General features: G+C 50.6%; 3 protein-coding genes across 8 annotated transcripts in view; 2 read left to right on the forward strand and 1 right to left on the reverse strand.

Annotated features, from left to right (window-relative positions):
• ST3GAL4 (ST3 beta-galactoside alpha-2,3-sialyltransferase 4) overlaps positions 1–6,198 on the forward strand; it is a 1,214,471-nt gene extending 1,208,273 nt beyond the window's left edge. The window contains exon 13 of the transcript XR_007629862.1: positions 6,188–6,198. The gene's annotated coding sequence lies outside the window, so the exon portion shown is untranslated. The remainder of the gene's footprint in view (positions 1–6,187) is intronic.
• On the forward strand, positions 6,149–10,468 carry LOC126644119 (transmembrane protein 45B-like). Its single transcript, XM_050323064.1, has 6 exons — positions 6,149–6,353; positions 7,365–7,569; positions 7,839–8,051; positions 8,716–8,900; positions 9,543–9,688; positions 9,963–10,468. The coding sequence occupies exons 2-6, from the start codon at positions 7,383–7,385 to the stop codon at positions 10,084–10,086; spliced, it is 855 nt and encodes a 284-aa protein (XP_050179021.1). The 5' UTR covers positions 6,149–6,353; positions 7,365–7,382; the 3' UTR covers positions 10,087–10,468.
• A 7,840-nt stretch (positions 10,469–18,308) lies between these two features.
• Positions 18,309–26,065, reverse strand: part of APLP2 (amyloid beta precursor like protein 2) — a 45,063-nt gene continuing 37,306 nt past the window's right edge. For 3 of the 6 annotated variants that reach the window (XM_050322796.1, XM_050322790.1, XM_050322795.1), the window contains 6 exons: positions 25,589–25,759; positions 24,927–24,962; positions 22,138–22,220; positions 21,215–21,289; positions 20,628–20,783; positions 18,309–19,896 (listed from right to left, as the gene is read on the reverse strand). In XM_050322796.1, the coding sequence (XP_050178753.1) occupies positions 19,795–19,896; positions 20,628–20,783; positions 21,215–21,289; positions 22,138–22,220; positions 24,927–24,962; positions 25,589–25,759 (623 nt within the window). In that variant the 3' untranslated portion in view covers positions 18,309–19,794. The remainder of the gene's footprint in view (positions 19,897–20,627; positions 20,784–21,214; positions 21,290–22,137; positions 22,221–24,926; positions 24,963–25,588; positions 25,760–26,065) is intronic. The other 3 variants (XM_050322792.1, XM_050322794.1, XM_050322793.1) reach the window with 3 other exon arrangements.

Genomic DNA, 26,065 nt, shown 5'->3' on the forward strand with positions numbered 1-26,065 from the left:
GACACAACCCATTTTGCAGGCGCCACCTCCTCCTGGCAGGTGGGAGGTGACAAACCGAGTTGCTGCAGGACAGAGGTCGGTTCATTGACCAGCAAAAAGGCCCCGTGTGATTCCCTGAATTATTTCTGCCCTGCTCTAAATTATTGTCTGCCAGGAACCGGCCCAAGCATCGCCGTTCCCATGGAACAGCCAGAGGAGGGCAGGAGCAGGTGGCACCAGGAGCACACTCCAGGCTGGCTGCAGTCACCTTGCAGCCACCCACCTCCAAAAGCCAGAGGTTTTTTTTTTTTCCATCCCAGGGCACGTAGATGAAAGCTGGCTTTGTTTTTTTGATAGCACTCCTCGCTTTTGGAAGTGGGAGAGGGTTAATTTAATTCTTCACGGCTCTCCTTGCCGCTCTCAATCCTTGGCCCTTGTCACTGTGTGGCCACAAAACACCTTTTCCCTCTGCAGCACCCGCTGTCTGGAATAGTTTCTGTCTGCCTCATTAACTCCCTGCTCCTACAAACATCCCAGGACTGTCAGCAGAGCACTCACTAATTTGTTTTCCAGCTCTGGAGCACATTCTTTCCCGAGGTATGAAGGTCAGTGAATGAGGAGAGATCCTGTGATTAAGGGAGGAAACTACAACTGGGGTTCATTTCTGGGTGAGAATTAAGGATTTTCAGTTTAGCTAAAAAACATGTTTGTAAATAGTTTAGGTCCCCAAAGGCTTGAAGGTGTCTGAGTGAATGGTCTGGAGATGGTTTATTATACAGAAAGATGCAAATATAAGCCATTTATTTCCTATAGATATTTTAGGGCAGTCCTACAGGGAGAATTGCTTTTAGCACAACTTTAATATCAACCAGTTGTCATTTTTTTTTCAGCAGGACTCGAAGGTTGGACTCGGTGATGGAGTTTTTTTCCAGCCTAAATAATTCTATGATTCTATAAATTGAATTATGGTGTGTTTGTACTGGACCCACTGGGGGGATGGATTTGTATCCAGAGCCAGCTGACTGTCCAAGGAGCAGGATGTCCTGAGGGCTGTCCCAGGGGTGTTTTCTCTCTTGTGTAACCGATGCTGGATTTTGTCACTCAAGTGATCTGCTCATCCACGGCCGGAAGGAGCTGCTGATCCTCCCACCAGTCCTGCCCTTCCCTTACAAAAGCAGCACAGACAACACGCCCCAGAGCAGCCAAATTTCCCTGCACTTGGCTCTTCCTGCCGCTGGGAAGGCAAACCCTTCATCAAGAGGCCGGCACAGTCCATCCACGAGCCACTCATTCCTGGGGCAGAGATGGGATCTCCCTGCTCACCACCCTAATGTGGGGCTGAGAGCAAGGTGTGGGCAGCACAACAAGCCCTGCCTGTGCTTTTACCACCTGCTTCACCTCCCCTGCTGCCTGTTTATGAAATCTGGTGGTAGCATTCGTCATAATAACAATAATAATAATAATAATCCTTCGCACTTCCCAAACAACCATCCATCTGCAGCGCTCGAGCTGCTGGCAAACCTTTAATTAGATTGTGCCTCCCTCCACCCCCGGGAAGGAGGCAAACATTATCACATTTTTCATTAGCACCGAGGCCGGGGATGAACCTTCGGGGAGAGGATGTTGCAGTTCCAGCTGAGAGAGAAGGAGGAAAAGAGGGAAACAAAAACATGAAACCAAAAAAAATTCAGTTCAGGGTTTAGCTCGAGGACATCAGAGAAGCTGGAGGGTGTGGGACACAGATCTGCCTCCCCCAGTCTCTCCCTGGGAGGAAGAGGAGGACAGGCATGTGCTGGAATTGCATCTGTTTGTGCCCACAGTGATTTTAGCTCACATGGTGTGTGTGAATGACTCTGGGATTTTGGGGGGGGGGGTTGCCATCCTTTCTCCAGGTCTCTCCCCACAGGGCTGTTCACAACCACATCTCACAGTTGCACTCTCATTTTTCTCCTGGGGATGCTCAAAAGGGTAGAAACCCCCTTTCCTCAACCATTTAATGCACCAAAAACTTCTTTCACTGCCTGTAATTCCAAGTTTGCCTTTTCATAGAAACTTTCTCTATGAGCTTTACTCTTTGCTGGCCCTTCAAATTCCACGGAAAAAGGCACATTGATCCTCTGAGCAGATACTTTTCAGCTGGGCCTTGTTTCCTCCCCTCCCGCTCCAGCTGCTGCCCTCCCTGCTCACCTTTCCCCACTTTCCCCAAGGACTTGACTCCTATTGCCTGGGAAAGGGGTTTGTGCTAAGCTGCCCTTTGGGGTGGTGATTTGTAGAGATGGGTGCTTGCAGAAAGGAAAACTGAGCTGAAAGAGGTCCCTGATGGTCCTCCTGGTTTATTTTTCCAGCACAAAAGGTATGTCTTTTTTTTTATTATTATTTTGAGGGGTAGGTCTGTAAGAAGGAGCTCCTGTGAGGGTTGTATTTCACCCTGTGCTGGGATTTAATGTTATAACAAGCTCCTGGAGCTTAAATTTGGGTAAAACTTTGCTGCTCTGGGCTTCCCTGCTGGCCCAGGACCCTTCTCCAGGTGTGTTCATCCCTCTGTCACACACCCTGCTCCTCAGGCACCGTTGCAGATGAGCAGTGACGGGTGTACGGCGTGGTTGTGTGCCAGCACCACCACCACCAGCCTCTTGCTTTCCCTTCCTTCCTCCCACCTGATATGGAGATAATGGGAATCAAAGCTCCTGGCTATGGCTTGGTGGCTTTTCTGGCTGTGCTGGAGCACAGCCCATCACCCTGGGGAGGGTTGTGCAGCTGCTTTGCTTCTGTGATGCTCGTCCTGCGGGCGTGCTGGGGGTGGGTTTGGGTTGGTTTTATGGGAAGAGAAACACTCACACAGCTCCACAGGAGAAATCCTGGGTTGGGGATGTGCTGGGAGTGGTTTTTAGTGGCTCCAGAGCCAGAGCAGAGCTCCAGAGCAGTGCTGAGTGTTCCTGCACCCTGAGCTCAGTGCTGTGGAGGGAGATGGAGGTGCTGGGGTGGCCCGTGGGGTTTATTTGCCTTGAGGCCCTTGCTCTGCTCCTCTGTGCAGCCCTTGGCATGGGATGGGCAGGACAGAGGTGGTTTGTGGGTATGGGTGCTTGGTGTGGGGCAGTGTTGAGTTTTAGAGAGGTAAAAAGGAGTAAAAGAGTTTGCTGTGTTCTGGGGGGGCAGAGAGAGAAGTCGTCCCCTTCTTCTTGGCTGCTGTGGGCTGGGAAGTGGAGCTCACAAAGGCTCTGCTCTGGTCTGGGAGCTCCTGGCTGAAAATCTCCTGCCCTCAGGCAACTTTTACATGGTTGGACCCCCTAAAAGGGTTATCATGTCCCTGGCAACCCAGTTCAGAGACTTCCAGCAGGGCCTGGCCCTGTCAGACCACGCTGCAGCCTTATCTTCTCCTGGCTCTTTTCCCAGTCATCCCAAACCCATCATAATAACTGAATATACACGGTTGCCATGGGAACAAGAATTTTCTGCTCCCCCTGATTTCTGTGGCAAACTGCAGGAGAGTTGCTGGTTGTTTTTTTTTTTTTTAAGAGCAGCCAGGAGGTGTCCCAGGTTGGGAAAGGGAGTTGACTCAGCCTGCTTTGAACTGGCCTGCAGGATGTGCAGCTCCAAACATCCTGTCTGAGGGCCACCTCCCCGTGCTGGCTTCTCCCTTTATCTGCCTCTTCCCAGTAATAACCTCCTTGCTGACACCTCTGGAGAGGGAGGAGGACAGGCAGGAGTCCCAGGTAAACTCTTTCACCTGCCATGGGATGGCTGTGGCTGCTGGAGCTCAGGAAGATGGGAGGTGTGGAGAGTCCCTCTCTCAGGGACCAAAGTTCAGGGTGATGATGGTGGTGGAAGTGATGCTGATGGAGGCAGTCTGCCAGAAATATATGGGTTTGTCCCCTTTTTAGGGGCTTATTGTGTTTTGGAGGTGCATCATGGCAGGGGAGGGGGGTTGTCCAGCCTGGAGAAGAAGAGAAGGCTCCAGGGGGAGCTTGGAACCCCTTCCAGTGCCTGAAGGGGCTCCAGGAGAGCTGGAGAGGGACTTTGGAAAAGGATCTGAAGGGACAAGACGCAGGGAATGGCTTCCCACTGCCAGAGGGCAGGGCTAGATGGGATGTTGGGAAGGAATTGTTGTCTGTGAGGGTGGGCAGGCCCTGGCACAGGTTGCCCAGAGAAGCTGTGGCTGCCCCATCCCTGGAAGTGTCCAAGGATGGAGGAGGATCCATGTAAGAAAATATCCATGGCCAGCTGCTGGGCTTGCCCTGTGCCTACAAGTTGGCTGTCTGGGATGCTGATGGTTGCACCCAGGGGTGCTTGTAGGGAATGCTTGTGTATCCACAGGGGTGTCACCCTCTGAGCATGGATCCCCCCACATCAGCCAGGGCAAGGGGGTCAAAGTCGTGGATGGTGGTGGATCTGGAGCTGCAGTGGCTCCAGGGGAGAGCCTGGAAGTTGGGATGGAAGAAGGAATGCTGTGTCTCCTGAGCTGAACCTGGACAGGCTGGGAGCAGTCAGGAGAGGTTTCCTAAGCAGAGCAGGCAGCTCCCATATGGACATTAAAGCAGAGCAGCAGAGCCTGGGAGCAGGGGGGGGAGAAGGGCAGCTCAGGTAATAACTTGTGACTGCAGCCCTATTTCAGGGGCTCTGACAGGCAAACCAGCTCACAGGAGGAATAAATAACCCCGGGTCTCTGCTCTTCCCTAGTTCTGCTCACTCGGAGCTCAATCAGCTCGTGTGTGAACCTGGGCTCGGTGCTGGGGTGAGGGGTGTCAGGGCTGGGCTCAGGGGGCTGCTTGAGGGGCTCTGGGGATGTTCCCTGTGCTTCAAGGATGTGAGCTGTGCAAATGGACTGTTGCTTGGAAACTTGTCTGGTTTCACTGCAAAACAGTGGCTGTTTTATAAAGGAAGGTGGGATTTTTGTTGGTTTTTTTTTTTGAGTGGGTTACATGCACACTGCTGCTTGACTGAGGGTGGGTTTGGGACATCCCTGCTAAGGGAGAGATGCCCCAGGACATGCCAGGATCCCTGGAAGTGTCCAAAGCTGTGTTGGACAGGGCTTGGAGCAACCTGGTCTAGTGGAGGTGTCCCTGCCCATGGCAGGGGTGGGGTGATGTGAGCTTTAAGATCACTTCCAACCCAAACCATTCAGTGACTCTGTGGTGTGTGGTGGCTGCTGAAGTGCTGTTTGCAGAGGCAAAGGGGGCTCCTGGCAGCTACCAAAGCCTTGCTGGATTGAGCTGCTGGGAGGTTTCAAAGCAAAAGGGTCCCTGGCCCTGCAGAGTGAGGCTGCTCTGCTGGGGAGAGGGATGCTCAGGGCAGGAGATCCCAGGGATGGCTCTGCAACAGTGGGTTGGGTCTGCTGGTCCCTCAGGTGGAGGGGGGATGGTTGGTGGACGTGGGCTGATGGATCCCTGGGTTAATGCTGGATGCTGGTGTGACTTTGGAGCAGCCCCTGGAGCTGCAGGGGGGACACACTGTTTGTAATTTCTGGGCTCTGGGAGGTCTCAGCTCTCCTCTCCTCCAGGTAATCACGTCACATTAACGTTCCTGACGTGTCTCTGGATCGGGGTAACCTCCTGACTCCAGCTCCAGGCTGTTGCCCTGGCAGTCACAAGTAGGACAATGGTAAAATTTGGTTCTCTATCGTGCAATTGTGTGCAGCCTAAAAGGGCTTTAATCCCATTTATTGTTAGTCACTCTGGCATGTAGATGTCTGTGCAGGCAAGATAAGTGCCCTGGACTGGGTGTCCAGGCTATAATCAGGAAAGACCTGGCTTCTCCTGGGGCATGAGCCACCTCACCCTAATGCAGGCACCCAAAATAGAGCAGGGAGCCATCCCTGCTCCTCAAAGCAGCTCCTGGACAGGGCGTTTCTCACCTCCCTGAAAGGCTGTTTAGTAACTTCCCTGCTGAGAGGAAACCTTAACACAGCTCTGAGCCTTCCCTGGGCTGTCTGTGTCCCACAGATGCAGTGGGTGATGATGATTTCCACATCCGTGGGTGCCACTCAGGGCCGAGCCAGTCCAACCCACCCGGGCTCTGCAGCCAAAACCCGACCAGGGCCACCTCACAGAGCTCTCCCTCCCCCCAGGCACTTGCCACATCCTCCCCTCCTTCTGCAGTTGCCTCATTACTTTCTAGTGTGGGAGGACTCGGAGAACGTGCTGGAGTTGTTCATCCAGCCCCTGCAATTTGCTCTGGTATTTATAAACACGGTGAGGATGTGATTTGTGAGGCGAGGGCAGGTCGGTGGGGGAGCTTTGGGGTGAGTAATGCACGTCCCAGCGGTAGAAAAGGACCGGAAAACCATTTGGAGGGGAAAAGGGAGTCCTCCTTAGGTGGTGGAAGCTTACAGGGAGCAAGGAGAGAGGTGTTGCTGGAAGGGACAAGACCATCCCAAGGTAATATCAAAGGTTTACTGCTCTAAGATCATTATTTATTCCCTCTGCCCTTGCTGCACTGGGATTTTTTTTTTTTCCAGGAATTTGGGTATGGGCTTAAATATTTTACAGGATATAAATTTGCTGTACCTTTGCTCCTCTCCATCCTCCCTGGTGCTCAGTGGCATTGATCCCACTCAGTGTCAAGGCTTTCAGTCTTGGATCTCTTCCCCTGGAGATGAAATCTCCTCCCTTGTGTCAAACAAAGGTTGCGTGGAATATGCATGAGGCTCCTTTTGGAAATGCTAATGGTTCCTGGGTTGCTTCCTCCTGCCAAAGCCTTGGCTGGCTGGAACTCCTGAATCCAGGGCTGGGTTCACACCCTGGTAATTGCCTCCTTTGGAGGGAGTTTATGGTCTGAGGAAATAATAACTATGTTGCTTTTTATTAGGAAAAGCTTTGTTGTGTTTCCTTGGGTGTTGCACTTTCTTGGGTGTTATTTTACACGCTGTTCTGTGGCACCAAGTCCTGATGGCTGTGTGTGCAGCCACAGACTCACACACACCTGCCCACGGTGGTGCAGAGCAGCAGCTCCCCCACGGTGATGTCCCATCCCTGGGGTTCCCTGTTTGGTGATGTCCCATCCCTGGGATTCCCTGTTTGGTGATGTCCCATCCCTGGGATTCCCTGTTTGGTGATGTCCCATCCCTGGGATTCCCTGTTTGGTGATGTCCCATCTCTGGGATTCCCTGTTTGGTGATGTCCCATCTCTGAGATTCCCTGTTTGGTGATGCCCCATCCCTGGGATTCCCTGTTTGGTGATGTCCCATCTCTGGGATTCCCTGTTTGGTGATGTCCCATCCCTGGGGTTCCTTGTTTGGTGATGTCCCATCCCTGGGATTCCCTGTTCACAGCTGATGGCAGAGCCATGGGCACCCTCTCTGCTGGGATGTGGATCCCTGGGGGTGCTGAGTGAGGGAGCAGCCCAGCACGTCCCTTGGGCCAGCCCCCAGGCTTTGTTTGTCCCTGCAGGTCCCCACCACGCGCCCGATGCCCACGAGTTTCGTTGGCAGTGCCCTGCGGGGCACTTTCTTCCTCATCTTTGGGCTCTGGTGGTCCGTGAGGTACCCCCTGAAGTACCTGAGGAGGAAAGGGGATGCTGAGGGCCAGCCAAGCTCCGGGACCCAGCGTGCAGAGATCTTCGAGGGGGCTGTCAAAGCTCTCTTTGCTCTAGCAGGTAAGAGATGATGATGATGGGTTTCTGCCCCGATATCTAATGATGCTGCAGCTGCTTTGTCCCATAAAACTGGGGGGTAATGACTTCCCCATAATGGGGAACACCTGCAGCTGGTGTGGGAGGGCTGGGGGATGTGCTGGTGGCACGCTGGGATGTTCTTCTCTGGGCAAACACCACTGTGGCTTCAGCCCTGCACGGGAAGTTCTCCTGCAGCCTTGTCCTCTCCCCTGGGTGGAAGGACAGGGCTGACCTTTCCCCCCTCTCCCCAGGGATTCTGGTGGAGCAGTTTGTCCCCAGCGGTCCCCACCTGAAGCTGTACAGCCCCGAGACACACAGCTGGACAGAGCTCACCCACTGGCACTACTGCACCATCTACCTGTTCTTCCTGCTCTCGGGGGTCATGGACATGGTCTCGCAGTCCCGGCTCAAGCTGCCGCCCGGCCTGGACCGGCTGTCGCTGTGCCTGGCTCTGCTCATCGAAGGTGAGCCAGCCCTGGTGCCTGGGCAGGGCAGGGCACGGGGCAGGGGAGCACCAGGGGTGTGTGACAGAGGTGTGACAGCTCCTGGGCTGTTCTGGGACCAGCAGGGCCCCGTGCAGGCAGAGCTGGAGGGTTTGTGCAGGTGTGATGGCACTGCCTGGGTGCTGAAGTCACCCCCTCCCTGCTCCTCCCAGAATGTGAACCCAGCCATAGGGAGGATTCCAGCCAGCTGGGTGGCCCAGGGGCACGGGGGATGCTGGAGGGATGTGCTGCTCCTGGTGACAAGCAGCTCTCTCGGAGCCACGAAAAGGTGTTGTCCCCCCGCCTTGATTGGATGCACAGAGGGACAAATCCTGATGCAAAGCTCCCCACCATCTTCTGAGCTCAAGGTCCCCAGGCCTGTGCTCCTCCTGGCAGCCCTACAGCCCTGGCTGGGGTATGGGGGTCTCTGCAGGAATGGGGGCTCCTCGGTGGGCAGAACAGACCCAAGTGCTGGGGCTGCGCGGTGTGTGCAGGGTGAAGGTGGTGACAGCAGCCTGGTTGATGTCTGGCTCTTCCCACCAGGCAGATCGTGGCAAAATCTAGAACATTGTCTGTTTTCAGGTGGTTTTTTTTTTAAAGAACAAACCCCGGGGTGTCCTTGCTAACATGGGGTGGATCTTGGCAGGTTTGCTCTTCAGTTTCCGTGACTACGGCGATGCCGCGCTGGATCAACACCTCCACTCCCTGCTGGCCATGGCCATCCTTGCTGGAGCCCTCTGTGCCCTCCTGGAGGTGTTCCTGCGAGACCACATCGTCCTGGAGACCCTCAGGACCAGCTCCTTCCTCCTGCAGGGCTCTTGGCTTTGGCAGGTCTGTGTTCAGTACCCGTTGTTCTCTGAGCTTTGCACCCCGCAGGGTGAGCAGAGCGGGGCTGCTCTGCACATCTGTTGGGGGTAAACTTGTAGGCTGCTTGGAGTATCGTGGTAAATTAGAAGAGGAAACGAGGTTTGTGCCAGAGCTGGCACTGTGGAGGAGTGCATGTGTAATACAGGCAATGTGGACAGACCTGGAAATGGCTGGAAAATGGAAATAGGAGCCCATAAGGGAGGGAAACCACAGTCATGAGCTTTTATTCATTTCATCAGGTCCATTTTCTTCCTCTGCTTGTTCCAGGTAACTGGCAACATCTGGAAATCTCTCATGTAATCACCCAGCTTTGGGCCTAGGGGGAAATGCTCAGCCTGGCAATGTCACCTTTGGGGTGTCCTCTTTCTCTGGGCATGCTGGGCTGCCCTGCAAGCCCTAAGGATTGTCTGCAGAGAATCCATCTCCTCCTGAAACCCACCCCTGTGTCAGCCTGGAGAGACAAGGGTGGCTGGGGGTGCCCAGGGCAGTGCTCCAGGTGTTACTGGGGTTATCGTGCCCACAGTCAGCTGCAGCAGCTTGGCTAAGATCAGGAGGAGAAGAGGGGGGATGTGCTAAAGCCTTGACATCTCTTTTGTCTGTGACCAGATTGGGTTTGTGCTGTCCCCTCCCTGGGGAGGACCAGGCTGGGATCAGAGCGATGCCAGCAACCTGACCTTCCTCACCATGTGCTTCTGCTGGCACTGCCTGGGCGCTGTCGCCGTCGTGGGCGCCAACTCGGCTGCATCCCGCTGGTACGTGGGGGACAGGGGCCTGGGGGGGCCCTGGAGCAGTGCAGGAGCTGGGGAGGGGGGCAAGAACAATCCCTAGACCCCATGCTAGGCTGGGAAATCCATCACTGGTGCGTGTCATGGGATGAGAAAAGTGGGTGTCCACGAGCGTCCCAGCGTGGCTTGGCCGGGAGGGACGAGCTCGGTGCCCCCATGGGGCAGGCGGTGCTGAGCAGCCTCCCAAGGGCCTCTCCTGCTGCCCACAAACCCCTGAGCTCTGTCACTGTCTCTCCTGCAGCTGCAACGAGTCGTGCCAGCTGCGCTTCGGGGACATCGACGTGGAGCTGGACTGCGGGCTGTGCCTGCGCACCAAGGGCTCCCGCGGGGCTCTGCTGCCCGAGAGCGGCGCCGACGACAAATGAGGCCCTGGCACGATGAAAATTTCCTCCCTGCTGGCTTAGGGCTCTTGAGACGAGGTTTTTAATTAGTCCTGGTGAACTGCAGCGGCGCTTGACGGAGGAGCACGAGGAGTGGGAGGCAGAGGGATGTGAAACCTTTCCCGCGTCCCTTCGGCCACGAGAGCAAACCAGGCTGGTCTGGGAGGGAGGTTTGAATCCTCAGGGCTGCAGCTCACCCTGCAGGGCTGGTTTGCTGGTGGAGCCCAACTCGGTGTGGCCAACCTGGCTGCTTTTTTGACGTTACTTTCACTTCTGCTTCTTCAGAAGGGAGCTGAGCCAGCGTTCAAAGCTCCCGGAGGTCGCCGCTCACCCTGGTGTTAATGGAGAGGTTTTTGTACAAAGCTTGATGTGCAGAGGACCCAATAAAGTACTTTATTTAACACTCCACCTGGAGGGATCTCTTGAATGCACTGCCTTGAGGCAGTGCTGGCTTCAGAATGGTTTGGGGGTGAACAAAATGCTGGAGGGGTGGGACTGTGTGTGGTTTAACATGGACTCATGTGCCTGGTGGGTGGCCAGTGGATGGAAAGGATGGTGGGTACCCCGTTGGCACTGGCAGGCAGCTGCTCTCCTGCCTGTTTTTAACAGAGTTAGATGGGTGAGGAGGGAGGTTTGGCCTGGATTTTGGCGTGTCTGGCAGATGGGGTGTTTGGTGGGCAGAGCTCAGCTTGGAGAGAGTCCCTTGAAGCACAGATTGTGGCTTCAGCTGGTAGGGGTTGGTAAGTGCCTGAGACCCCTGCAGAGACCTCAGCTTTATTCCCTCCCTGGAGCTGGTCCCTTCCAAAGGAAACCCTTCAGTTCTGGGTGTCTGGGTGTCTCCTTTGGTTTGCAGCAGAACAGGGTGGAGAGGTGCTTCCTGCCATCGACATCAAAACCCAGTTTCAAAGGTGGCATTAAGGAGGATTAGTGAGGGAACATCACTAACCATCATCAAAAACTTCAGCAGCAGCATCTGAAATGTTTGTGCCACGTGCCTGGCTGAGGGCTGGGCTGGGTGAGTGGGGCAGCACAAGCAGCATAGTTTTTACTACCTTTCAACACCTTTACTGTCCTCTCCTAAGAAGTGCAAGAGCCTGTTCAGCCTGGACACGTCCCTGCTGGGCTGCACAGCTCCAAAAACTCAAGCAAGTTTGGGATGGTAAGAAACATCCTTCTTGGCTGAAGGTGGTTGCAGGTCCCAGCCCCATGGGAGCTCCTTGGAAGAGTGAGCACTGCATATTTTATTTTATTTTATTTTATTCTATTTTATATTTTATTCTATTTTATTTTATTTTATTTTAATTTTATTTTTATTTTATTTTATTTTATTTTATTTTATTTTATATTATTTTAATTTATTATTATTTTTATATTTTAATTTTTTATTATTTATCTTTTATTTTTTGTGTTTTATTTTTGTATTTCCCCCTTTTGGAGCAGGGCTGGAAGGAGACCAGTGCTCTGTGTTGCTGGCAGCTGTCCACAGGAGAACCCTGAGGGGCAAAGAAGCCAAGGTGAGTGCAGCATTTTGGGCTCCCACCTTTGGCACCTCCACACACATGACAGTTTTTTGGGATTCTAAAGCAAACTGGCCCCCTGAGCACTGGTTTCTCAGGATCCAGTTGTCTTTAACTGGGGCTGATGTTGATCTCCTGTACCAGAGTGATGTGCTCTGATTATTAACAATCCTCCTGGGCCCAGAAGTGGGGTCGCTGTGTCAAGTTGTTACAGACTGGCTGCCATTAACGGGCAGCTTCGTGCAGAGGTTGCAACCTGATGTACTGAGCTCTGATTGAAAAGAAAGGCAAAAACAATCTCTTTCCCCTTTGATCAGTAATGTTACTTTTTACTGGTTTTTTTTTTTCCTGCCCTGGAGTTGCCTCTGCAGTGCTGAATCTCTTACTGAGGGTTTGGCTACATAAAATGTAGGTTTTAGTGAGGATGTTTTTTTTCTTTGAACAGATGTAAATAAGAGCAAACACTGATCACCTAGCTGTGTGTTTTAACAGGTTTAGGGGAATCATGCTCCAAGCCCAAGGGGGTTTTCTTTGAACAGGGCACCCAAAATTACCTGTCATCACGTTGGGTGGTAGAGCTGCTCTGTATTTGAGGTGTGGCCAAGGTTGGGTCAATGGATTAGGAAGAAGAAATGGGGCTGTCACTGTGTTTGTAGAGCAGTTCCCAGCCAGCCTGGGTGTGGGATTGGAGCAACCTGGGCTGGTGGAAGGTGTCCCTGCCCATGGCAGGGGGTGGAACAGGATGGGCTTTAAGGTCCCTTCCAACCCAGACCATGAGTGGGTGATGTGCAAGTGGTGAGGAAAATCTCCACCATCCCCCAAAACCATCACTGCCCGTGCTGGTCGTGTCCTCATGGGCATGGGTGACCCTGACACGGGGTGGGAATCCAGAGCTGTGACACCCCCTTCCATTGCTGTCCCTGCCTGTCCAGGCTGGGTTAGGATGTGTGTCTGGGTGGGTTTAATCACTGGGGAGCTCATTATTGAATATACACTGGCCCTGTGTTATTTTCCTACAGAGCACTGGATCCCTTTTTCAGGAATTCCTCCCCCCTCTGTCAGTGCTGTTGGTCCCAGACAGGTGCAGGGATGTGGATAATCTGCCTTGTTGCAGCTGGAAGGAGGAGAAGCTCCTGGAGAACATGGGAAGTTGCTGCTGGAAGAGCTGAGGAGCTCTGCAGACCCTCGGTGAGGCATTGCTGTGCAAAACCTTTTGTTGTTGTTGCTGAGAGACTTGCTGGAGATTCACGGTTTAAAGAGCAGTTGAAATTAGCACTTTAAGCACCACTAAAATCTACTGTTTCAGCTTAATTAGTAAACTAGAGCTTCCAAACTTAGGGCAATTGCTGTTCAGAGAACAATTAGATTTTCTAGGTCACTCCTCTCTTCCAGAACTTCTAATTTTTTTAACTTTTCTTTTTTTTTTTTTTTTTTTTTTTAATCTTAATGCATTTCTTGCCTATTAACTCCAGTGACTGCAGAAACAACAGTCAGCAGTACAGGCTTATTTATCCTCCCTGAGGATGCATAAACCTGAATCTCATCCAAGGGTCTGGAGGCTGCACCTCGAATTGTGTGCTCAGTTTTGGGTCCCTCACTCCAAGAAAGACATTGAGGTGCTGGAGGGTGTCCAGAGAAGGCAGGAGAGCTGGGGAAGTGCTGGCAAGGAAAGGAAAGTTTTCCAGCTTCTGCCTGGATTTTTTTTTAATTTTTACTATTCTTTTTCCTTATTGTTACTTCTACTCTCCTTTATTTTTATTTCTAGTTTTATTTTTAAAATAAAGAATATTTTTAACTGATAAAAATAATAATTATAAAAACAAAACAAACAAGCAAAAAAAAAAACCAAAACAAAACCCACACCCAAACCCCTGCAAGCCAAATTCCAAACCTCTGAGATGGGAAATGTTAGAGCACAACCCCCCAGGAAAATGAAAATTACAGTCCCCCCTCCCCTGAATTTATACCTTAAAAAACAACACACCAACCACCTTGAAGGGAGGTCCTGTGGTTTATTTGGCCTCCAAAACCACAGAATATCAGCTACTCTTTCAAGTGAGCCAAATTCTAAGTCCTTCTTGGGAAAAAAAAAAATCCCTATAATTTCCATGCTGAAGCTTCTTTCTTCATTAAGGTATTTCTAATATAGCAGTAAAGTATTGCTGGATGGACACAATCCAGGCCCCTGTCCCTGGTTATGGCCTATAAATTTAGGGAACACTTGAAAATCCCCAAACAACTCCAATAAGTCTCTTGGAAAAATATAAACTGACAGCCCAGGAATAAATAATGTCCCATTTAAACCCAGAGTGTGATTCTGAAATCGGTTCAGAAACTGATTCCTGGATAAGATTCAATTCCACTACTGATTTTGGGGCATTGGAAATTCAAGTGTTCACTGGTTTTTAAAAATAAATTTAAGCAAATAGGCCTGAATTTAGAACTAGAATAGTAAAATACATTCTTGATGCATCATCCTGAGAAATTAAGGATGCCAGTGTTGTTTAAGGATGTTTTGTGTTTATCAGAGAGGAGCCTCTGGGACGTTCTTGGTGTTCACTCTTCAAAATAGGAGATGGCAGTAAATAAAAAAACCCTAAACCTTCCCAGAATTATGAGCAGAGGAAGGCACAAAACACCCCAAAGCACCAGCAAGGGGTAAAACCAAAACCCAGCCCCCCAAAAAAAACCTTAACCCACCACCAATCCATCCATCCCCTGCAGTTTATTTCTTTGCCAGCATAAAACACTCACATGGCAGTGAGGGAGGTTTCCTTCCTCATTCCTGCTGAAAACTCCTGTCTGTCACGACAGATTCCCAGGATAACACAAAATCTGCCAGCCTGGAAACAGATGATCCCATTGCATCCCAAATCCAGATATTAAAAGGAGACACACAGAGTGGTTTGGCACCACAGGGGCTGAGCCCCAGAAAAAGGCAAATAAAGGCACACAAAATAAATGTATTTGCACAGAAGAGATAAAAAAAAAAAAAAAAAAGGATGAAATTCCCCTGTCAAGGTGTAGTTGGAATTCACCTTTCAGCTTTACTGAGCTCAGCTAATAATGGATGGAGATTTTCCTGCCCCAGAACTCCTGCAGAGGGGAAGGGGAGTCCATACAGAAAAAGGCAGGATTATATTTGACAACACAGTGACCTGGTCTGACCTCAGAGCTGGGAGTAGGGCCAGATGCCCTCCAGAAGTCCCTTCCAGGCTCCAGGAGCCTGCACCAGCTGCAGGATTATTCCCTGCCAAACCACCACGAGAAAACAATGAATCCTCACCTTGCCCTGGATGAGGCAGTGCCAGCCCAGGAGAAACCAGCTCTGCTCTGCTCCCGTGCCAGTCTGCACTAGATCAGAGTCCTGTTCAACCCTCCCTTGTGTAGCCAGCCCACAAATACCTCCTGCAGGACACACAGCCTCCTTGCAGGACATCACCTCCCCAGAAATTCAGAATATAAACTCAGCCTGCTGGGGAAAGGAGCTGGAAGAGTCTGTGCCACCCCACATGGTGATGCCAAAGGTGCCCACAAGCAGCACAAATTCAGGCACTGAGGATGCTGCGAGAGCAGAACCTTCCTGAGGAGGAGTATCAAGTTCCACAGACTGTGCTCCATCACCTGGTCTCCTGCAGAGTCTTTACTCCATCCCATTAACATGCACCCTAAGGTTTTGGGGAGATGGGACCGCTTCCCTCAGATCCCTCTCTCTCACTTTCAGCCCAAGGGGCTCAGGGAACATCCCAGATGCCATCCAAGGCCTGATGGTATTTAACAACCAGCTGGTTCAGCCCACAGCCTGTTCTCAAATGGCTCTCATGAAGACAGAGCTGCTGGAAATAAAGTTCTACATTAACCTGTCCTGGCAGCCCACACAGAGAGCCCACAGGCCAGGGGTTAAGTGCTCCTGCAACAAAGCAGGGGCTACCCACAGGTCAGTGGTAAATACAGCAAAACTCTCTTGCTTTTAACCCACTCACTCCTGCTGAATCACACATACAGGGATTAAAACCTTGTCTCTGTTGCCTTCTCCCCCCTCTGCAGGGATGAAGGGGTGGATCTGGGGGAGGCATTTGGCACAGATTAAGGATGCTCTGACTCCTGCACCAGAGAAGCAGGTTTTGATCCTGCTGCCCTACAGCTCCCTAAGGATTCCAGCCCGTGCTGCTGCTGAGGGTCACAGCCAGGTGAGCTGCACGTGGTCCCTCTGAGACCCAAAATCACGAACAGCTCCACTGTCCCTACCTTACTCTGTCCCTGCTATAGTCACCATGTCCCATGAAACGCTCTGGCTCATCCCTGCTGCCCCTCCTGTGCACATCTGGCAGCCTCTGCCACAGCAGAGCCTCCAGCACAAGCTGCACCCGCCCTGCAGACCCCCACAGATCCCTGTGTGGGGACCCCAACTTTAAGTGCCGCTCTCGGGCTGGACCAAAGGGCCCCTCACCCTGAGAGCTGCAGCTCTCAAACATCTTCCTGGAGCCCCCCCAGGGCTGAGGATCCGTGTGCTCCCTCGGGAGAGCGTCCCCTTCTGATGGAGCAGCAGAGGGAAGGGCAGCAGGCGCTGCCTCACCACGTCCTTGAGCTCCTCACGAGCACCTCCCTTCTCTGCTGCTGGCCAGGGATGAGCCATCACAAACCAACACTTCACACAAGTGTTGCTCTGCACATCAAAGACAAGCAAGGCTGGTAAAGAAGAAAAAAAAAAATCAATCCACCCACGCTCCATCCACCTGGCAGTGAACACAGAAGGTTTTGATGTTCACTGCCCCACTGCACCCTCACAGGAGGGCTGAAACAAAGAGCTTCTCAAGGAGAAGGAAGACAACTGACCCAGCACTTCCTCCACTCGGTGTTCCCAAGGGCCCCTCTCTCCAACATCCTCTCTCTTTTCCAGAGAATTGAGCTCTCCTCTTAAAGCACTTTTTAAAATCAGAGTTTCCTCCTGAAATGCAGCTCTCTACAACACCCTGCAAATCTTCCCACAATGAACTGCTCCACTGTGCCCTGAATCATCTAATTTTAAGTGATTTATCAACACAGGACTTCTGATATTCCCCCAAACTGCTGGGATCAGTGACAACATTTACCACTAACACCTGGGACGTGTCTTAGCATCAATCTCCAAGCAGTTACTTTTCAACACGACTTTTCAGAAGCTGAGGTCAAAATCCATCCTAAAGAATCGATCCCGAGCACTTGGCAGTCCCTGCCAAGGCCTGGGTCTAATAGACTTTGATCCCAGGCTGATGTATTCATTTTGCAGGGCTAACAGAATTTATTGAAGGGGAAAAACAACAAAAAAAAAATCTAATACCCAAATTCAATTCTGGAATTCAATCCACAACAGCCTCTGTCATTTGTCTCTCTCTCACAGGTCACTCCACCTGAGGTGCAGTCCAAGAATGGCTTTTGGGCTCAGGAAATGCTTGGGCATCACTGAAATCAAATCTGGTTTGAAATCAAAACTCTTCCCCAAGCGGTTGTGACAAGGCAACAGAAGGCATTTCTAGGACAGCATCTGCTCTTTCCTCGGAGTCTGAATAATTTAACCGGAATGTGGAGGTTCCAGTGCAACCAAAGGAGCCCTTGGTTTCAGGAGGAACAGGGCAGTTCCTTGTTCCAAATCACTAAACCTCCTCCTGTCCCCCTCTTCATCCATTCCTGGTGGGAACTGCACAGATCAACGTGGAGGAAGATTAATTCTGCTTCTTGCCTCCTAAAATGACATTCAGGTGGCAGTGACTCTTCGGTCATTTCACTGAGGCGAGAGAGGGGAGGAATCTGTGCTCGAGGTCACACTTCAAAGGAGGAGAATGGAGAGAAATGACACAGAGGAGCAGAGACAGCTTTGAGCTTTACAGGCTGTTGGATTTAGGATGTTCTGGAAAAGAGAGTTAAACCAAACAGTTATTTCCCTTCGTGAAACAACAACATCTGCGGTGACACAGGGAACACCGACCATTGTCAGCCAAATCCTGCCCTGGGCTTTGTGTCTTCAAAGTATTTCAGCTCTGGCCATTCACAAGAAGCATTCACAGAGTTCACAGAGTGTTCTGACGTGGCAGGGACCCACAAGGATCATCAAGTCCAGCTCGTAAGTGAACAGGGATGGAACCTGCACTCACAGAACCTGTGTCGCTGTGAGGCCTTTTCCATGCCCTCATCTCCAGGAATTTTACAATTTCCTACAGCCCTTCTTGTTCCCAGCCCCATTCCTAAGGCCTGTGGGTGACCCAGGCTGTGAGGCAGAGCCAGCACAGCCCCTGTGCTCCCAGCCCAGCTCTGTCCCCAGCAAGTGCAGCTGGATGTCTGGGGACAGAACAGCTTGTCACCACAGGGTGCCTTGGCTCTGCTGGCTCCCACAGGCCGTGCCAGCAGCCACCTGCATCCCAGGAACGAGCAGAACCTTCCACAGGATCCTCCCCAAACAAGCAGCAGTCCCAGATCTCCCCAGCCCGTGCTCCAATCTGTTGTAAAAAGATCCCGAGAGCTGGTTATGGTCCCACGTCCTTCTCTCCACAAAGGACTTGGGAATACCACTAAAGACCCCAGGCATGGTTAATCATCAATACCTGCACAGTCCTTCTCCCTGAGAAGGCAGGGAAAGGTCTCCGTGGGTTCAGCAGGACACGGTGGGAGGAGGGAGAACAAACCGAGCCCGAGAATGAAGAGAAGAAACCAGTCTGGAAGTTAAAGTGTTTATTGATGTGTTTAAACTTTGTACATTCCCCACAGACCACACTAAGGAGTTTGCAGGTAAATCTGTGCATAGTGGGAAGAGACACGGAAGGGGGGGAAGAAAAAATAAAAGTCACAGGAAAAATAGAAAAAATACACCACAGGTTACCAGAACCTCCAGATTTAAAAAAGCCGTGAGCATTAACACCAACTATACAAGCATTACAAAGACATGATGGTGAGTGGAACAATACCCCTTTTGGTCTTCTGGGGGCCTATGCATCCCATTTCCCTTACAGCAGGCAGGCAGCATCCCTTCCCCGAGGTGTCCCTCTCCCCTCCCCAGCTCAGCGAGCTCTGTGTTCGTCGGCTCCCGAGGTCCCGACCGTTGCAGTGATTTTGTCACGTCTGGGCCAACCCCCAGAGCTGTGCCCAGGGCCCAACGTCCCCCAGAGAGATGCAAAGGCTCCAAAATCTGCGGCTCTGAACTTACTTACCATGTTGGTGAGGCAGGAGAGCTGGGGAAATTAGAAAGTAGTAGCAAGAGGGGGCTGTTAATGCCAGGTGAGTACTGAAGGAAACTGGCTGAGAACAGAGGATTTCAATTCAATTACCAGGAACTTCCAACTCTAGAGCAGAACTGAATCTGGGAGGCGAATGTGCAGACCCCTGTATGCACAAACCATGGTCTAACGTTCCACTAGAATAGCTATAAACAGAGATGCTAGAAGCCTTTTAACTCCTTGCCTCCAGGGAGTGTTGATTCCTAGAGCCCGAGCTGCTAAGCAGCAGGGTGCACACCACTGGCATATGAGGATGGGGGTTTTCTTTTTTTTTTTTCTTTTCTTTCTCTTTTTCTTTTTTTTTTTCATCATAAGGGTTTTTGTTAGTTACCATTCCCAATTGCTTCCTTGCTTATGCTGTCATAGCTCCTATCCCTAAATTAATCTCTTTGCAACTCCCAGCGAAATTCACTTAAAAAAAAAAAAAAAAAAAAAAAAAGGAATACTGCTTTATATATAAAAGCCAAAATGACTGAAGAGCCACAACTGTCTCCTTTTTACAAGGTGGGCTGGTACAAACGACCCTCAATATACAGGTGGTCTATCAGAAATAAAGATCAACATTTCCCATTTTATATATATAGAGCTCGTAACAGACAACAGTACAACGGAACTGGTATTTTTCAGATTATTTAAAAAAAAAAAAAAAAGAAAACTACATATCAGTCAAATATCTGCAATAGATCCATTTTTCCCATTTAAGGAGATTTATATATCATATTGTTATATTATCATTTCTTCACCCATTTAAAAGAATGGAAATTGCAACTCTACAGTAGTAATTATAGTCTTAATGATCCAGGAGTTCTGAATGTAAGATGAAGTCCTCTCGAAGCAACTGTTGGTCAGTAGTTGATCCAAAACACTGGACCACTTTGGCCCTCCACCCTGCACCTTTCCTGGTCAGGGCTGTTGTATCTTCATCTCTCTTATATCTGCATCTGCTCCAGGTATTTGTAAGTGGGGTTCTCGTAGCCGTGGTTTTGCATCTTGCTCAGATGCCGCTCCTCCGGGGTGAGCATCGGGTCAACCTGGGGAGAAACCACCTTGCTGCTCACAGGAGGCACGGCCAGGATTTATTCCACAGGGTAAGAGGTGACAGACAAACACTGAGTAACTAACACGGTGAGCAGTGAACAGGGGGAAAAAGGGAAGCTGCAAAAAATAATTAGCTTTATGGATTTGCTCGTTCGGGTGCCTCCTGCCCGGCCGAGCCTCCGTGGGGATGTTCTCACCAATCTGCCATCACTACCCAGCTAATGGTACAAATCAGGGCCCCACTTCTCTCATTAAACAGGTCGTTATGATTTCCTGCATCAGTTGGGCAAAGGGAAAAGCAGCTTTCCCTGGACTCCATTAAGTTGTCATTAGGAATGTGCAAGGAAGGAGCTGCTGCTCAGCGTTCAGCCCATCTTAACAGTCACCGCCATTAGCCAGGAGGACAAATTGCTGTGGACTGAGTGACTGACTGCCCTGCTAAAGATATCCCCTGAAAAGCTCATTTACTGCTAAATCCTGCCCTGAGCCAGCCAGGAAGCCTAATTGAATCCTGGTGGCACCTGGCACTCACACTTACCAGCAGGGCACGCCGGGGACTGACACCTGCACACCGGTGGCAGTGTCAGCAGCGACAGAGTTAATTCCCACCCAGCAGGAGCAGAGCTGCCCATGGCTTGGCAGCCCCTGCCATCTTCACCCCCCACACACAACATGTGATTCAGCACTGACTATTTTCATCCTCGGCTATGGAGCTGTTTCTCACCTCCACAATTCCATGGCTGATGGTCCCGTACTGCCTCTTCCTCAGCATCACCAAGCTGATGACTATCACAGTAGCTATGGCAACAGCAATCACCAACAGCCCAATCAGGGCACTGCTGCTGAAGCTGAAATCATCACGGAGGGAGTTGTCATTATCCTGGAGGGAAGAAAACAACGGAGCAGGTTGAGGAAGAGCCATGAGGGAGATGCTCACCTAAATGGTGGCCACTTACAAGGTCTTCAACCATCTGTGGTATCGAGACATGACTTGTTATAAACTGGACAGTGTATATATTCCACCCCTAAAGATTCCAGCAAAAGGGTAATGAACACAGAATTCTTTCCCCCCTTAGTGCCTCTGGACAGGCACTGACCCACATCAACTCCCTACCCCACAAAACACTTCTGCAGTAAGAACCAGGTGAGCATCCAACGTGTGTTCACTGTTTACATCTTTATCAGAAGGCCTGTAAATTATTTCACTCTGCTTGACCTCCCAGGGCAGCATCCAGGCACCAACCCCCAAATTCAGCGATGCATGGGAATCAAAATCCAGCCTGGAATTTGCCAATCCCTGGCTGTACGTACCGGCTCGTCCACCAGCCCACCGACACGCTCCGCGTTGAAAATCATCTCCTTCACATCAAGGGTCTCATCAATTACCTGAAAATGGTGCCAGAAGTGTTTTGTGAAAGGAGCCACACAAAGCAGGGAGGAAAAGGAAGAGGCAGGCAGAGCAGAGACCTCCAGTGAATGCAAGCAAAGGCTCAGAACCATCTACCACCTCTCTCTGCCCTGGTCTCAACAGTGTGGGATGTTCTCCAGCTCTTAAAGCCACCAGAATCAGCACCACAACTAAGTACCTCCAGACTACCTCAAACTAAAGCCCCAAAGGAAAAAAAACAATTAAAAAATAGGTCCTAACTTTGGAGCCAGCATTTCTGTGTAAGACCTAACACATGGCTTTAAAGCAGTTTCGAAAGGGAAGTCAGAAGGTGACTTTTTTTTTTATTTTTTAAAGCCCAGGGAACTTTATTTTTTAAAGCCCAGGCACAGCAGCTGCCACTAGAACCTGGAGAATTCTCTGCACTGTAGACAGAGCCAATACCTGCTGGGCCACTTGCCTTCAGAGGAAGGTGAGGCCTTTCCTGCCATGACAAATAGGTGGGAACACAGATAGAATGCACCAGCACTCAGTGTGTTCACACAGCAAGCTACCTAAGAAATAAAGGGACATCAGAGGGTCTCTGCTTGGGAAAAGCAGTTCCTAAATCAGAGTCCTCCAGCTCAGACTGCCAAAGATCTCGAGCTGTCCTTCCCTCCCCCTCCCACCCTTCTGATGCTAATCAGTATTAAGAGCCTACAACAGTCACAAACTGACTCCCCCACACCAGATGGATAATGAACACACTGACATTCTGTGAGCAGGAACAAGGCATGGAAACAAGCCACTGCTATTAATTAGTGTCCACGGCAGGCTTGGCTTCCCAAAATAGAGGTGGAGAGCTCACCACATTTTCATCCACTTTGTTCTTGCTGTTGAGCACTTTTTCTTCGGCGCCGATCAGCCCGTCCAGCTCAGTCATGCCAGAACCTGCACCAAAAGAGCAAGGGGAGCCCATCAACCCCCAGCACAGCCTGGGAGGGTCACCTATATCTGCAGAGCTGCCACTGCTCGTGTTTAACCGCTGAGGATTACCCTGTCCTCATGCTGCCGTGTCAGAAGGGAGCTCACGAGCTACGCTACAGCGACAAGTGATTAGGGGGGGCTGTTAATGAGGGGAAATGAGGTGGCAATGAGAGGAGCAGACAGGACTCACCAAAACCAGGCTGAAGAGTCAATGCAGATACAGTGCACTAAGTGCTGCTGACAGAAGGCCCCAGGCAAGGTGTAACCAAGCTGTGAGTGCAGTGACATCTGCGAGTGCCACCCCGGGTCACCAGCACCTCACCGGGACCCCCGGGGTGGAAGTGCACACACACCCCTCTGCCAAGAGCCAGCACACAGGGAATGCCTTCACCCCACCCTTTTGGAATCAGGCACACCAGCAGGAGCCTCGGGAATGAGAATTCCAAGGTCACCCAGCTCAGTTCTATAACGAGCGGCTGTCCCGTGTCTGGCACAGGCCCAGAAACAATAAATCCCAGGGCAAGGGAGGAGCAGAGAACTACACCAGCCTTTGTACCAGGACACCTCTCCCCCATTTCCAGGCTGGAACTAGCACAGGCTCATGAGAAGGGCAGCAATTAACAGGAGGTGGCTGCTCTGCATAAACTGCTTTGATCCAGAGAGTTTATAAATAGACCAGATCAATATGAGAAGAGTCTGATGCAAACTGCTCTGACCTCACACAACACAGCACGTTGGGAGAACACCAGTCTTCCACTGTCAGGAGGGACGATGCTGTGTCCTGCACCACACCTGTGACTCACGGGTGCCAAAGCAGGACAGCCAAGCCCCAAACCTGCAGTGGGATCCCTCCAGTGAGGGAAATACCACCAAAGCACTTGAGGCCTTGCTGGTGACTGCAAACCCCTCTGCACGGGCTGCTGAGCTTGCAGGTTGCCTAAGACATGATGTCAGCTGCTGCTGAAGTTGGCAGCGTGCTCTCTGATGAGCTGCAAGGAAAGGCTACTTGGCTCCAAAGCAAGTTCTTACAGTGACAAGCTTTGATTGCCCGAAATTGCCACAGAAATAACATTTCCTTCCAACTCTGAGGCACCTTGGGTTTTAGTGCATCCCATTTTTCCCTGGAGGCAGTAATCAGATTCCAGGCACGGCCCAGGCTGCCAGTCTGACTTCTCAAGGCTGTCGAAGCAGGTCGTGTTATTGTGGGAGTCAATGATTGGGATTTTCAGGAGCCACTGGCCACAAACAGTTTGCACACAACTACTCTGTCAGCTTTTGGCCTGTGGCTGCTTCCTCCCAGTCTCTGGAGCCACGGCAGCACCGTCTCCAGGGCTGGCAGTTCAGCTCTGCTATTTGTCTCAAGAGTGCTGTACCAAGTAACAGACCCAGTTTTGTGGAGCTCAAAGGCACAGTTTAAATTAAATACTTCCCAGGGGATAAAAACCCCACACACCTGCACAAAAAAAAACCAAAAAAACCAATCCCAAAACTCCCTCAAAGCCCTCAAGCAATTCAATGAAAAGGGAAGGAAGGAAGGAATTCTGTCCCCAGGTCATCAGAAACTCTTACATTTACTCAAACAGGGAGAACTAGCACAAATTTAAAATTTATCATCTTCAAGTCAGCAAAGCAGTTGTCCAAAAATTTAGCAAATAAAAAAAAAATCAAACTAAAGGCCGTCCCAATTCCTTCCAGAGCAGTCAGCACACTGAATTAGCTGTACACTGTTCCACAACAGGGATGAAGGTGACTTACATTTGTAATGAAAAGCAGGATAATGAGAACAGTTTCAAGCTATCTGGCCTTCATGGTGCTACAGAACTATTTGTGCTCATGTGAAATGGTTATTAGCAAAATCCTTTGCTCTCCTTTGAGGTCTGCACAATGTATTTGGAGCCAAAGGCAGATCAAAACACTGGGTTTACTCCTCACACAGAGAACAGGTAGCACTGATCTGCAAGAGCCTCACATTTCTACTGCTCTGTACCTGAGACTGTGCTGCTAACAAAGATGTTGATTTAATGCCAATATTTCTGTGCTGCTCTTAAAGCCCATTTTTTAGCCAGGCACTGAGTTACTGCAGAATTAACACCGAGCTAAGGGAGAAATGGAGAATCACATGGACTTTGCTGGTATGGAGAGGTGCTACAGGTGAAAAGGTGATGCTGAGGAGACACAAAGGAGGAAACTCCTAATTTATCTGTCCCGGACTAGAACTGTGCTCTGTGAGGACGTTCAGCTGGGAAACAGAATCCCCCTTCCTCGTTTAGTGGTGTCACCAGGCATCAAGGACAGATTCCAGAGGAGGCAGAAAAGCCTCTGGACTCCACCAGCACGGCAAGGTTTAATCTGAGCAGCGTCACACGAGAGGTGCAGAGAACCACAGCGCTGCAGACACACCCCCAGCATTCCTCCAGGGCAAAGGAGCCCCTCCACACACTCCAAGACCCTCGTGAGCCCACCAGGGAGGAACACACACACAATTAGATGCTCAGACGAGGTAATTTCTTTTAACTCTAGGCCTAAACAAGCAAATCGAACGTTACTGATCTAGGTGAGAGCAGGGAAATGAAAACCAAGGTGAGCATGGAACTAAAATGAAGCTATCAGACACACTGAGGAGGGAGGAGAGTGATTGAAAGCACTGTGAGGGAGCAGCTTAGAACCAACCTTTTTTCATTGGATGGTACAAATCCGGCTGAGGATCTAGCAGGAGGGAAAACAAAAACAAAAATAGCAGAGAAAGGAGATTAAGAGAGAAAGGGAAAAAAGGCTTGTGCATGATTTCTGACTCAGACCCTGGGAAAAGCTTTTAGTCTACAGCTTTCTTTAAGCTCAGGACTCTTGTTCAAGCATTTTTAAAATACATACACACGCACACGCCAGCTGTCAACACTCGATGCTCCAAAAAACAGAGGTATGTATTTTAAAAAAAAAAAAAAAACAAAGATAATTCCTGCAAAAAAAATTTAAAAAATACAGAAAATTCCTGCAAAAAAATTGAAAAAAATAAAAATAAAGTAATGGCATAAAGACTTAATGTTCCATGCGAGCATTTTGGTCAAAAACTGAAAATTCAGAGTCAAGCCACATGGGAAAAACTTAATACTTGATGCAAAATGAAAAGAGAGAGGACAATTTTGCAAAGAGAAAATCAGAAAATCAAAGAGAGCAGCTCAGAGTGGCACTGCCTCTCCAATGGACAGATCGAGGGTACTGCTGGGGCAACTGCTTTCCTCTGACATCACCCCAGGGGATGGAGCTTTCTCTGTGCCAGCTGAGCCCACAGACTACAAACCCAGAGCGGTGAGCCCGTTCCCAACTGCACATACCTTCACTGTCGGGCCCAGCAGGGAAGGTTTTCACCTGGAAGGGCCGGAAGGGTTTGCCGTCCAGGGGGATCTCCTCGCTCTCCTCAGAGCTCACCCTGACGTCCACCGGGGACTCGGAAATGGAGGATGTGAACTGCTCCATGTCTGCACGCTGCTCCTGCAGCAGCTCATCTGAAAGGGAGAGGAGGAATTGTCCCACAGACCCCACGGAGCCTGGCAGGGCCAGAGAGGGGCAGATGGTTTGAACCTCGCCGAGGCAGAGCTGCAGGGGGACGTGTTCGGGGCTGCCAGGTTATTTCTCCTGCAGGCTCTGAAATCTCATCTGGAATTCTCAGTAAAATTCTCTCATTTGTTAGAAATATGTACAAATAAGGGCCAAGAGGCTTGATGTGGCAAGAGAGTTTGGCAAGATGGGATTAAACTATAAAACTGGGAACCATCTGCTTATTTTTATGGACCTTTTTCACCTCCCTCAGA

The sequence above is a fragment of the Myiozetetes cayanensis genome, unplaced genomic scaffold, assembly GCF_022539395.1.
Source record: "Myiozetetes cayanensis isolate MyiCay16 unplaced genomic scaffold, myiCay2020 scf29, whole genome shotgun sequence".
In the NCBI taxonomy this organism is placed as follows: Eukaryota; Metazoa; Chordata; class Aves; order Passeriformes; family Tyrannidae; genus Myiozetetes; species Myiozetetes cayanensis.

Excerpts from the sequence above, each read along its gene's own strand:
- LOC126644119 (XM_050323064.1), top strand. The coding sequence starts at position 7,383 with ATGCCCACGAGTTTCGTTGGCAGTGCCCTGCGGGGCACTTTCTTCCTC. Across the intron at positions 8,052-8,715 it reads CCTGGCTCTGCTCATCGAAG|GTTTGCTCTTCAGTTTCCGT; the intron begins GTGAGCCAGCCC and ends GGATCTTGGCAG. Across the intron at positions 9,689-9,962 it reads AACTCGGCTGCATCCCGCTG|CTGCAACGAGTCGTGCCAGC; the intron begins GTACGTGGGGGA and ends TCTCTCCTGCAG.